The sequence below is a fragment of the Talpa europaea genome (assembly GCF_964194135.1).
Source record: "Talpa europaea genome assembly, chromosome: 9".
Taxonomy (NCBI): domain Eukaryota; kingdom Metazoa; phylum Chordata; class Mammalia; order Eulipotyphla; family Talpidae; genus Talpa; species Talpa europaea.
In genome coordinates, this window is record NC_140076.1 from 66,114,946 (window position 1) to 66,127,686 (window position 12,741).

The following is a 12,741-nucleotide window of genomic DNA, read 5'->3' on the forward strand; positions in this document are numbered from 1 at the left end:
ATGCCTAACAGGGAATTTGTAGCAGGGGTTAGTTTTTATTATCATTATTACCAATTTGCTCAGAGAATGCTTTTGCTTATAACTCAAGACCAGCCAGGCCAGCAGCTTCTGCCCCTGGAATTTACTTTTCTTCAGTGCCGCAAACTAGAAAGAAGCACACATGCGGGATCAGCCACTCACTTTAATGGGAAGGGGTTTTCGTTTCTTACAGCAACAGGTAAAAACATAAATACGGGTGGATGGGCGGCGACAAGGCAGCAACGGCCCCGGGCGCCGGGCCCAGGATCGGGGAAAGGCGGCCGGCTTTGGGCTCTGCGCACCGGAGCTCCCAGTCCCAATTGGTCGGCGTTCGGCCCCTCGGGGGTGCCTGTGGGCGCTGAGGGCACTCTCTGGGCGGCGGCTAAGGCACCAGGCTGCGGGATCTCTCACCGCAAATTTCGTAAACGCGACCACTAACTCCCGCGCGTGGGGACAAAGGCGCGTGGAGTGGAAAAAGCCCCGAGGCTTCCGCGGGAGTGAACGCGAAATCCGAGGGTCCATGGATGTATCGGGAGCCCTCCCCCCTCGCCCGAGAGTCGGTACTCTCTCTAGAGGTGGGATCGGTGAAGACAGGGACGTCCCGGGCAGGGCCCTTCCCTACCAGGCTCGGATGCCATGCAGCGTGGACACTCCCGAGTTGCCCTGTGGAATCCCAGGGCTCTGCACCGCGTTCAAGTCCCCGACGCCGAAGTTCACGAAGTTGTTGTTGGCGGCGGCCGTGGCCGACTGCGCCGGGGGTGGCCCGGCCGGGTAAGCGGCGGCGCAGCTGTAGCCAGGGCTGCAGGCCGCGCCACCGTAACCTGGGTAGGCGGGGTAGGCGTTGTAGCCGTAGGCGTTCAGGCCCACGCCGTAGGCAGGCGCGTAGGGCGCCGAGTCCCCGAGGCAGGGCTTGCCGTCGCGCACCAGCACCGGCACCGCGATCCTGCGGGCGGGCGGCGGGGGCGGCGGGGGCAGTCCCACCAGCTCCAGAGTCTGGTCCTGCCGCTGCCGCTTGCACTTGTAGCGCCGGTTCTGGAACCAGATTTTGACCTGGGTGGACGTGAGCTTCAGCACGCTGGCAAGCTGGTCCCGCTCGGGAGCGGACAGGTAGCGCTGCTGCTTGAAGCGCCGCTCCAGCTCGTAGACTTGCGCCTGCGAGAAGAGCACGCGTGGTTTCCTCCGCCTTCGCGCGCGGGGACGCTCGGCGCTGTCTGCCTCGGACTTCTCCAGCTCCACCGCCTTTTGCAACGCGCACAGTTCTGAGGGGGAACAGAGAGGTGGACAGACGCTCTGTCAGGACGACCCGACCCACCACCGGCCCAGGCGGCCCGGGATAATAAGCCCCAGGGGGTGCCATTCCTGCCTGCCCGGAGCGCCCAGTTTGGCCGGGGCTCACTCTACAGATGCCACTGGGCGCCGCAGAGGACTCGGTATCCGCTCTACAAGTCAGTGTTTGTTGAATGCCCACTAAATGCCATGCGGGGCTCTAGGAGCTGCAGAACAAAACAAGGGGTCCCTGTTTTCCCGGGAGTTTACATTAGTGAGCGGGACAGTGACTTGGGATTTCAGACTGCAAAGAAAATAAAATAGGACGGTGTTCTGGGGTGAATTGGATTAAGGCTACGATGATTAGAGAAAATAAATGAAGGTTGATGAAGGCCTCACCCCGGGGCTGTCAGTTGTCTCAAAAAGACCAAACAAGGCCAAGAAGTGTGGGCTCAAGATCCAAGACTCCCCCACGGTGGCCGCGGGGTTTGCGCAGAAAGCCCAATTGCCAAGGATGGGCAGGCGGCCTCAGAACCTGTCCTGCCCGCTAGCTCCAGTGGGATTTGAATTGGTAACGATCAATTCAGGCAGCCTTACCCTTTGGCAGCTGTTCCTGGGTCTTCCCTCTGCTCCTATACAGACCTTTCTATGCTCATAGGAAGATCCTTTCTGGGCCCACAGAGGCTGGTCACCGTGAGCTTCTGGCCTCCCTGGATCTCCCCCCGCCCCACCCCATAGCACTGGGCCACCTTCTCCCCAGCTCCGCTTTCCGCAGCAGCCCAGTCAGCCTTCACCACCCGCGCCAAGAGGATCTGCCAGCCCACTACTTCCCCGCTCATTTCCTTCACTGGCTGGTGCCTTTGGTTGGGGCATTTTCTAACTTTTCCCAGGAGACAACTTCTGGGCCCTGGCGGCATGCTGGAAAAATAAAGCCGCTAAGTCACACCCCCGAGTTCGAGTTCGTAGAATTCTATTTTTTAAAACCAAAGCCCCTTTCCCAAAGACTCTCCACTCTCCTGACACAAAAGAGGCTAGGCCCCAGCAACCCAGGTTATGGTGGGCTGCAGAATTTCCAGGACCCTCTTCTGATTGCCAGTTAAGGCTTGTCTGGTAAGGAGCGATTATTTCTTTGGTGGTTTTGGTCAGATCTTCAAAATTTAAAAAGACCCTTAAATTCAAACGACATGTTAAAAAACCTGATATAGAGACTGTTTCTCTCTCTGTTCCTAACTTCCTAACAGATTCAAGAGTAGAGTTGCTGCTGCCCTGCGCTTTGGTAGGCCGATTTCTTTTTTCTTTTGTCTCTAGTGTCCGCTCATCTCAAGCCAGCATTTCCTCTAAACCTCCGATTGGACGCGGGGCGCAGGGGCCCTGGCGACAGACTCGCTTCCCATACTCTGAATTTCCCAGGGCTCAGCCTCTACCCAGGCACTGGCGTCTCCTCCACCCAGGTTAGAATTTCTTGGCGCCAGAGTTTGGGGAAGAAAGAGACCCAGTGGAGAGGAGAGGCTTGTGTTTCCTCCTCACCTTTCTTGTCGGCTCGAGGGTCCTTGGCCGGGTCAGGGTCGCCATAGGCGCGAGGATAGAAGGCAGGCGCGGCGGGGAAAGCAGGCGAGCACTTGGCCGGCGAGGGTGCGGGGCCCAGCTCTGCGCGCAGCTCGGAGAGGCCAGGCGCTGCGACCTCCGGCCCCGCGTAGGCCTCGGGCTTGAAGGCGGCCAGCATGCAGGAGGCGGGTGCCAGAGTGGCCTCCAGGCGCGCGGAGAGCTCCCCTGCGGCCAGGCTGCGCTGCTGCTGCTCCAGGTTCAAGATGTCTTTGACCGAAAACGGCGTGGGCGTGAGCGCAGGGCTGGGGAACATGGTGGCAGCCCGCGTCTCACAGCGTCAGGTGGGCAGCAGAGAGCAGCGCTGCCCACGACCCTTGGCAGCCTCCCCGCATGGTGCCCACTACCCACCCGCGCACCCGCCTTCCAGCTCGGGATGTGGCCGGGTGGCAGGTAGTGCGGAGCACAAGGGGCTGGAGAGGCGGGACAAGGCCCGAGGAGGGGGACTCAGCCTGCCATTGGGCCAGGGGCCGCGATGACAGGAGCGATGAGCACTTTCGTGTCACCTAATATAGTCATACGGTTTAAAAAAAAATCCTGCTCAGCTTTTTAAAGGGGCCGCGACGCATTTGGAAGACTCCTTTTGCCTATTCAGCCTGAGATTTCTCCAGAGTATTAGCCTGAAAACCACACCAAGCCCAATCATAGAAAAGGGCCTACCCTGCATTGGGTGGATCTGGGATTTGAAGATAGGTGCTCAGGCCCTGAAACAGAGTGGGAGAGTGAAGAGGGTAGGGAGCTGTGGAAGGCTAGTTATTTCCAGGTTTTGTTACTGGAGGTGTGTCTGACTAGAAAGGCTATGAATGTGAAGAGAACTGTGGGGGTGAGGGATTGCTCTGGGGTGATGGAGGGAGAGGAAGATGCTGGACCATTATGGGGTCCATTTGTCTTGACAGGTGCAGTAATGCCCCCATAGTCCTTAGGGACTCCTGTGTGGTCAAGCTGAAAGGCGAGGTGGATGATTGTGAGGTTGGTGTGTGTGTGTGTGTGTGTGTGTGTGTGTGCAGTGTGGCCACCTCCTACTGCAAGTTTTGCATACACAACTCCAGGGGGCACCAATCAGTATCCCTCTCCTCCCAGAGAAATGACCTTCCCCTGAATAATGAAACAAATCCTGAATCTCAGTCAACTCAGCTGCCCAGAAGAAAGCTGTCTTCAGGCCGGTTCTCCCTCCCAAGGGCCCATTTTCCCTGTTCTGGAGCCTACCATTCCAGCCCCCTCCTTTTCCTGCCTTCCTCTCTAGCAACATGGCCCCCAGCTTTGTGCAGCCTCTGAACCTCCGATACTAGGCCCTCAGGCAGGCCCGGCTGCTCCAACCCCAGTCGTGCTGAAATTTCTCAGAGCTGTCCGGGGTGGGGTCGGAGTGGGGCACCCTGGAGGTGGTGGCCTGGCCAGGCCTGGGGGGGAGAGGGCAGGGCAGGGCAGGTGTAGTGTTAATTTTCAGCCTAGAGCCAGTGACGTAGGGATCTTCTGTCACTCAGATCTACCCCTTTCAGGAGCACAAGTTCCCAGGCCAGAATTTCGATGTCTGCCTTGTCCATTTGGGTCCCTTGGGAGATCTGATAAACCTTTCAGGGATTCCCCTCACACCCATAACTCTGCAAGAAGAGATGCTTTATTTTGTGTACAATTTCAGGGAGGATGGGGGAGGGCAGAATGACCCCAGGTTAAGGTCATACCCTTACCCTATCTCTGGGGATAGCCAGCCCTTTTAGGGGAAATGCATCAACTACCGGCCACAATCTTTTGCAGGGAATGGGGGTTGCTGGCACTTTAGTGTTGCTGAGAGTGGAGAAGTGAGGGCAGTAGAAAGTTGCCCAAGACAAAAGGCAAGCTAAGGACACCTCTTGGTCCCAAGCCTCCAGTGAGACCAAGGCTTGGAGGAAACATACAAAGCCGGGAGACAAGGTGGTGCCTGTCAACAATGTGAACCTTGGGGCGCTCAAGCTGAACGGTGAGAGGTTGGCAGTGCGCTGCCGGGCAGGGCAAGGGTGGAGGCAAACATAGGCCTGGCAATGGAACCTTTCCAAAGACTCCTCAAGCTAAACCCCCTGGGGTGGTGTCCCAGCCTCTGAGAAGCTTGGACCCTGCCTTCCAGGACACCAGACGGACAGTATCAGACCCCAGCTGATGCAGCCAGTTTTCAAGCCAAGGAGGACATGTGGTTCTAAGGTTAGCTTAGTATTCCTAGAGATGCCTTTTTCCAAATGCGGGTGGAGAACTCCCACCTAGGCCCCTAACCTGGGTCTCCCTGGACAGATCTGCGGAAGAGGGGCCTATCTTCCGCTTTTCCCTTACCATGATTTTGGGCCAATGTTACTGCTTTCAGCTAACCTAGCTTGGGACCCCACCTGGCCTTTGAAGATTGCTTTTGGGGAGTGGGAGAGGACGCCAATCGCCTAGGCGGTGACGTCTGGCAAACGAGCCACATCCGATTCAATTAAACGTCTCGCTGAAAAGAGCTTGGAGCGAGGGTCGGGGGAGCGCTGTTAAGTGAATCGTCTGCCTGGGCGACTCGCGATGACAGTTTGAAAGATTAGTGTGAGCCGATGCCTGAAATATTACCGTTTAATGGGGGGACATCGAGGCTGCATCCGGGATCCCTGTTTTTAGCTATTTTTTTTTTTTAAGAGTTCTGGAGGAAGAAAAAGTAGCGTTTCCGCTGCAAATCAAGGCGATCGAAATTTATCACCTATTTTCGCATATGGGGGTTCCTGAAGCTGACAGATAGACCTGTAGGTCAGGTGTCATGAAGAGGAAAGAAAAGAAAACACTCCCTATTTGGACAAAATCAGTAACTTCCCGCCCCCTACTACACTCTCTGTGAAACCGGTAATAATTTCTCTTGGCTCTAAATAAAGTCCTAGCGTTTCCAGAGGGAGGCAATCCCGGATAGAAACGGATTAACACAAGCAAAATCGATATTGGGGCAAACCGTGCTCTTCTTCGTAGAGAAAAGTGTTCCAGAGCAAGTTCTAACTTTTTTTTTTTTCTGTCCTCACTGTTTCTGAGTGAGTAAAAAAAAAAAAAAATTTGTTTTCTTTAAATTGAAGTTGAAATGGTTGGGGGTGGGGAGGCAGGAAACTTGATTCTCCAGCCCTACTAGGGACGCATCTTCCTTCCCAACGGGCAGGCGGCAGACCCAACCTGGCCGCCTCTCTAAGCCGCACTTTGGCCCAACTAGCAGGACAAACAAACAGTCTTGAGCCCAGGGAAGTGCTTCCAGAGGAAGACAAAGGAGGCAAAGAGAAGAGATCGAAAATCTCTTCATCTATTTCCTTGCCTTTTAAAGAGTTGGTACTTTAAGATTAGCCAAATTCCAGGATGACTCGAGCGCATTCTGCGCACATAAAATATTATTAATTGAAAAGCGATCGGCGCGCCCCCCAGTCCCCCACCCCCTTTCCTGCAATCAGCAGGGCTGGCCGCAAAAGGTATATATGATTAATTGAAAGATAAGCGGGAACTATCACCGGGAATGTCATTAATGCGCCGGGGAGACGTCCATTGGAGACAGGCGGTGTTATCCGCGGCTTTATCTTCAACAACGCCTCGCTCTCGGCCCGCGCCGGGGAAACAGATGGGGGTTTCTGTCTGGGACGCTTGCCCCATGTTTATATTTTGGGAAGAATCGCAACTCGTGGGAGTCCCCGGCGGGCCCCCTGATAAATGAACATTAGCACTTTTTCGGACTACTGTATCAACAAAGGGGCTGCGGCGCGGCAATAATTGGCGAGAAAGCAAACAGAGGGCCGAGAGCGCGCCTCTGCTCTTCGTCCGGCTGATGGATGAGCAGCGGCGGCTGCGGGCCGGGCTCCGGGTCCTGGCCCTGGCTCCCCAGCCTGGCCGCGGGGCCCCTTCGCCGCCCTGGCTTCCTTCCGGGATGGCGTTGGGGGTGGGGTCGCTTTTGGGGTCTGCCTCTCTCGCCCTTGGCTACTGAAGGGTACCCACGGCCCCGGACTTCTGCGGAAAGGGCAAACGACTCATTCTGGAGGCTCACCTGGCACCAGTCCCTCCTATGCGGCCGTTTATTGCGCGCCCACCGAGTGAGCCACTTGCTGTCACCTATGTCATCGCTTCTCTCGATGGCTTGGGAGAGGACAGTGGGGCTCAGAGACACGAAGTGACTTGTCTAGGGTCACACAGACGGAAGGGTCAGTGTAAGGATTCCAACACAGGACAGACTACAGAACTATGAATGTTTTTTTATTGCAAGTGGTAATGTCGTAGAGTCGCACCAACTGGAGAGGAAGCAAGACGCTACACCCCCAACACACACACACACACACACACACACACACACCCTTGTCCCTCCCTCTCCCTCAAAGCTGCTAGAGAGGAGGACCAGGCAGTTGGTTTGGGGATACTGGGTTTCCCCAAACCTGCTTTGACAATGGGGATTTTTCACCCAAAGTGTGTTTGTGTGAGTGTGTGTGTGTGTGTGTATACACCCTTCCTTACAAACACAGAGGGGAAAGGCAGAGAGAGAGAGAGAGAGAGATTGAAAATTCTTGCTCCCCTTTTAATTCCCTTCCTTCTCCACCTCCTGCTTCCCCTCTTCTTCTTTTGGTACCAACTTTATGGAGATATAATGATATGATTCACATACCATTCATTATCCATTCAAACTATACAGTTCAGTGATTTTTAAGATATTCATAGAGCTGTAATCATCACACAACTGTCAGATAGTTTCATCACCCCCAAAAGAAACCTGGAGGCTTTAGCCAATCAACCCCAACCTTAACTCCCTCTGGAGACCTAGATCTACTTTCTGTCTCTATACATTTACTTTTTCTGGACATTTCACACACGTGGAATCATATAATATGTGGCCTTTTGTGTCTAATTTCCTTCCCTAGTGTCATTTTTTCAAGGTCCATCCTATTGTAGCACCTGTCAGTACTTTGTTCTAGTTTATGGCAGAACAATATTCTGGTGTATGGATAGACCACATTTTTCATCAGTTGATGAACATTTGGGTTGTTTCCATCTTTTGGCTATTATGAATAATCCCCCCACCTCCCCTCCTACACTTTTACCCTGAAATCTGAAGCATCACAGATCTGGGGAGGATTCTTCTCCCTCCTCCCCATATACTTCATCTCATCCTTCTCTCAGTGCTGGCTTCATGGGCATAAGACCTGTGCAGTAGCTTAGAAGGGTCCTGCGCTCTGCTCTTGATGTCTGCACTTGCCTCTGCAGATTATACAGGCAGTCCTGGGCATCTGAGCAAGCTCTAGAAATACTGTCTTTGTCTCCAAGATCCCGGCTCTCTGTCTAGCTTTTAGCTTCCTTTACCCAGGATCTGCCTTGTTGGCCAGCCAGGATAGGCAGGGGGTTCCCTGCACTGCTTAAAGGGTTTCTATTCAAAGTTTCTCTCCCACCCTCCAAGAGAGAATAAAAGTAAAGTAAATAATTTTGGAAAAACATAAAAATTAAAAAAAATGGATAATACATTTTAAAAACAAGAAGAAATCTAAGTTGCTTCACCAGAGGAAGTGCCTGGTACCTACAGAAAAAGAGAGGAGAAGGCAGACCCACCGGTGTGCAGGGACAGGGACGGACAGGAGGGGAAAAGCCTAAAGAGTGAACCCTAACTTCTACCCAGTCTCCAAGTGACTCCAGAATCTAGTCACTGTTGGACACTGGGTGGGCCTGATTTCCTGCTTCTCTTCACCCTCATTGACTGGGTACCCACATGGCATCATAGACTGGGGCTGTAGAGCCCAAGTCACACAGACCCAGAAGGAGGCAGAGTTGTACCTGAAAAAGCTCTGACCTCTGAGCCAGTTCTGGGTTTCAGTTTCTACTCTTATTGCTTGGCTGACTTTCAGCACATCCTTTGTTCCCTCTGGTCACCAGTTTCTTGTTTGTGTCCTTTGGGATGGTATTTGGGATACCTTAGGCCTCTTCCCAGTTGCATATTCTGGAAAACATCCCAGGTTGTTCCCTGCATTCACCTGGGAGAGGTGGAGAGGGATGTTGGTGGTTGTTTAGCCTACAAAGTGAAACTGATTATGTTGGGAAATAAGGTCATTGCCAGTTGTGACATGCTATTTTGGGAGGTGTGGTCTATGCAATATACATTCAATGTGATGTTAGGGAAACAGAAGTGGATTATTTTTATATTGATTCCATTCAATTTCAGATAGATCAAAAATTAATTCTAAGAAATGAAACATAAAGGTGCTAGAGATGATTAAGATTATAATTTTAGAGTGTTTGTATATATGGGAGGGTGGATGAGAACAGAAGACCTAGAAACCATAAAAGATGCATTGTATAAACCCGATGGCGTAAAAAACCCCCTTGTTCACAACAACAACAAAATACCATAAATAGAGTAAAAAAGAAAACAACACAGGTTAAATGCTAGAAATAATCACAACAACAACCTTTTTCTACAATATGGAAAGAGTTATTGCAAGTCAATAAGAAAATGACCTGACAAAAATAACTGAAAATTTGACTAATATTATTAGCAGAAACTTGCTAGTAAAGAGAAAGAGAAAGGAAAGGAAAAAAGAGAGACAAATTAAAACACAAAGTGGTAAATGTTTTCATTTATCATATGGACAAAGATTAAAAAAGTGACAATTATGTTGCTTAGTCACTTTTTACATTGTTGACTGGAAGTGTAAATTGGTAAACTATAGGAGAATTTGGTACTATCAACATTACAGTTGCATATGCCCTTTGAATATTTTTTTTTGCTTCTAGAACTCTATATTGTATAGGATATACTTACATGTTTGCAAAGAGAAGTAGTCTCATTACAGTTTTAAAATTGTGTGAGAATCAAAGCATTAAAAATCAACCCCAGTATGTCTTAGGGGACAGTTTAAAAATTATGCATACCAATAGAACAGAATAATAGCAGCCGTGAAAAAGAGAAGATAAACTTACATGAACTCTTATGGATACATTTTGAGATACATTAAATACCAAAGCAAGGTGCAGAATTTGTATTTTAAATATACATATGTATGGCTTTGTGGATTTTTCTGACGCATGAGAAAAATGATAATGATATTTCTGGGTAAGAGAAGTGGGGGGTGGGAGTGAGAACTAAAATTTGACACTTTCCATAGTATAATTTTACCACAATCTCCTTTTGTTTTTGGTTATGTTGTATTACCATAAGTATGTATTGCCTTAAAGAGCTTTTAAAAACCACGATCAAGATAAACCCCAAAAGAAATGGGTAAAATTGTGCTTTTATAGCAGAAGCAGTGACTTATGAGTGTAGAAGTAAGTAGGCTAGAAACTTCTAGGGTACCTGTTTAAAATGCACATTGTTGGGCCCTACCCTTTGCCTGGGAGTTAGGAGCCAGAGACGTGTAACTGTGGCAATCTAATCCCAGGCCCAGAGTTAAGCCATCAGCTGTAGGAAGGCTGAATATGGTGTTTCCTAGAGCCCAGGGGAGTTGGGGGTGGGGTGGCTTTTGTCCAGCAAAATCCAGGGGCAGCACCTCAATAATCCTGACTGTCTCAGTAAATTTGCCCTCAGGATTCTCCCCTGACTTGTTCTTTGGTCCTCAGGACCATCCTGGAGGGCAAATGGAAATCTTGGGGTCATAGGGAATGCAGGTCCCCCATATTAATCTCCTTGCTGGCTTGCTGTCAATTGGCTGGCAGTGGAACCCTGAAGCCTAGGCTGGCCTGCAGGGTTGCTAACCCCACCCAGGCCCTGCCCTTAGGTACAGGACTCTGGCAGTTTCTATTTTTCCTGGCCCCAAACCTCTGGCCCAAGGTCCATCTGTCCCTGAGAGTCAGTCTCCAAAAATCCCACATAGAACTGGAAATCTATTTTGACAAGACCAAAGTGACTCTTCCTTATCTTCTAGGGTGAAAAGGGAAGTATTACACACCTGGTTCCTAAAAACAAATGGAATCTTTGTGTCCACTGTCCCAGAATGCCCACCCCATAGGGGGTCTCCATACCCCTGAAGTTCTCAGTTCCCCAAGGTAGTTTGCTCTGGGGCCTCACAGGCTACCAGGGACTCCCCCTACTTGTTTTTCCATTTGGGGCCCCAACCTTCACCTCTGGATGGGCCCTCAGTATCGTGGGCAATGCTGGATGTCTGGTCTCCCAGCATCCTGGCAGTGCAGCTGCCACCCGTCTTTGCTCCAAGCGGGATAATTTCACTGCCTGCGGGAGCCAGAGCTGCACTTATAGTCCACTCCCTCCTGCTCCTTGGCTCTAAGTCCTGGAGGAGATGACAGTCACCCACATGCCACATAAGCGTCTGAAAAGTTCTGGGTCCTTTGGTGTGTTACACATACGGGCAAAAAGCAAACCAAAGAAATCTGAACATTAAAGATATGTCCTCTTTCAAAATATTTTCTGGGCTTAAAGGGCACATGCCTTTTCTTATTCCTACAACAGGATGTGCGTGCATCTTATGCGCCTGTTTTTTTGTTGGTTTCCTTAGCAATTGTTTTATATTAACATCACCAAATAGCCCCATTCTAGATTTGGATAAGTAATACACCAAACAACACAACTCAAAACAAACGCGTCCAAACGAGATACAACGGAAGGTATCCCAGGCTCACCCTGTTCCCTTTCCTAAAGTCGAAATGGTCCCCGGGGTTATCTATGTTCTAAATAGACTCCATGGAGGCACAATGTACCTACAACAAAATGAACACAGTTTAAGTGTGTTCAGTGCGAAGAGCAAGCGGCATAACGACCACCAGAGCCGCCAAGATACAAACACATTTGCATCACCCCAAAAGGCTTTTTTCTGCCCCTTCCCAGTTCATTCTCCTTCCTCAGCGGTCACCGGCTTTGAAAACTTATTTCCTTCTAGAGACCTGGTCTGCAAGTTTAAGTGCTATTATATATTGGATTCCCCTCCCTGAGCGCAACTGCTCCTTTGCATCTTTGCCTTTGTTAGTATCTTTGTCTAAGTCTCATACTTTGTGGGGGTGCGAGAGGGAAGCATGTTTCTAAAATCAAATTTAGAGTTAGTGATCCACTGAGTTAGTGGACATGACCAGATCGGCGGGGGTCTCTTTCAAACCTTCTTATTTCGGGCAATTTTTTTTTTTTTTTTGCTTTTTTCGCCTGGAGTTTCCGCCGGTGCCCCACCTCCGCCTCTTTTCTCCCATCCCCCGCCCCGGATCGCTGCTACCGTTGCGGCGAAAACAACGCAGAGAGTCGAAGACAACCGAGCTGCTCCCACCGGTCTCTTAGGATCCCGTCGCCGAAGGTCAAGGTTGGAAAAATCAGGTGACAGTTGAGTCAGATGGAGAGCGATTCAGAATATGGTGAAGAAAAAAATGGTTTTCTGAGGCTGGTCCCTACCTGGCCGGCGGGTGTGCGACTCGGGGCTCTCTGGCGTGGGGAGATAATGTAGTGGGTTTTGCAGATTTGGGAGAAACCGCGCTCTGCTAATCTTTTTTTTTTTTTTTTTTTTTTTTTTGGTCTAAAGCGCTAGGTGCTAGTGGGGCCTACTGCAGCCCTGAGGTTTAAGCTTGGATTTTGGGCCAGGGCTTCCCGGAGAGACGATGAGTGGTGTCCATTCAATGCGAACTCCCTTGCTCCTCTGACACCCTGGGCTGCTTGCGGTTTGGTCACTGTCGAATTTAAGCTGGAAATGACCGGTCGGCAGGCGATGGATCTCCTTCAGACGCGCCACCCTTCCCTCCTCCACATCTCGTCCTTGCTCGCCTTTTCTTGCAGTCAGCCCTGCGGAGGCGCTGCGTGGCTCCACGGCTTGGCCGAGCGCACTAGAGTGCGTGGAAGGCAAATGTTTGCATTGGAAAAACCATTCGATCCCTCGCAATTCGGTCCAATCAGTATTTATTGAGAACCTCGGGGCACGGCGCAGGGCACCCGCAGAT

At 50.9% G+C, this 12,741-nt stretch overlaps 1 protein-coding gene across 1 annotated transcript; it reads right to left on the minus strand.

Annotated features, from left to right (window-relative positions):
• Nucleotides 1-636: 636 nt before the first annotated feature.
• On the minus strand, nucleotides 637-3,142 carry NKX2-5 (NK2 homeobox 5; the record flags this gene model as incomplete). The annotated part of the gene is made up of 2 exons (XM_084241783.1): nucleotides 637-1,277; nucleotides 2,812-3,142. 2 exons carry the CDS (start codon nucleotides 3,140-3,142, stop codon nucleotides 637-639), a joined length of 972 nt encoding a protein of 323 aa, XP_084097909.1.
• Between the last annotated feature and the right edge of the window lie 9,599 nt (nucleotides 3,143-12,741).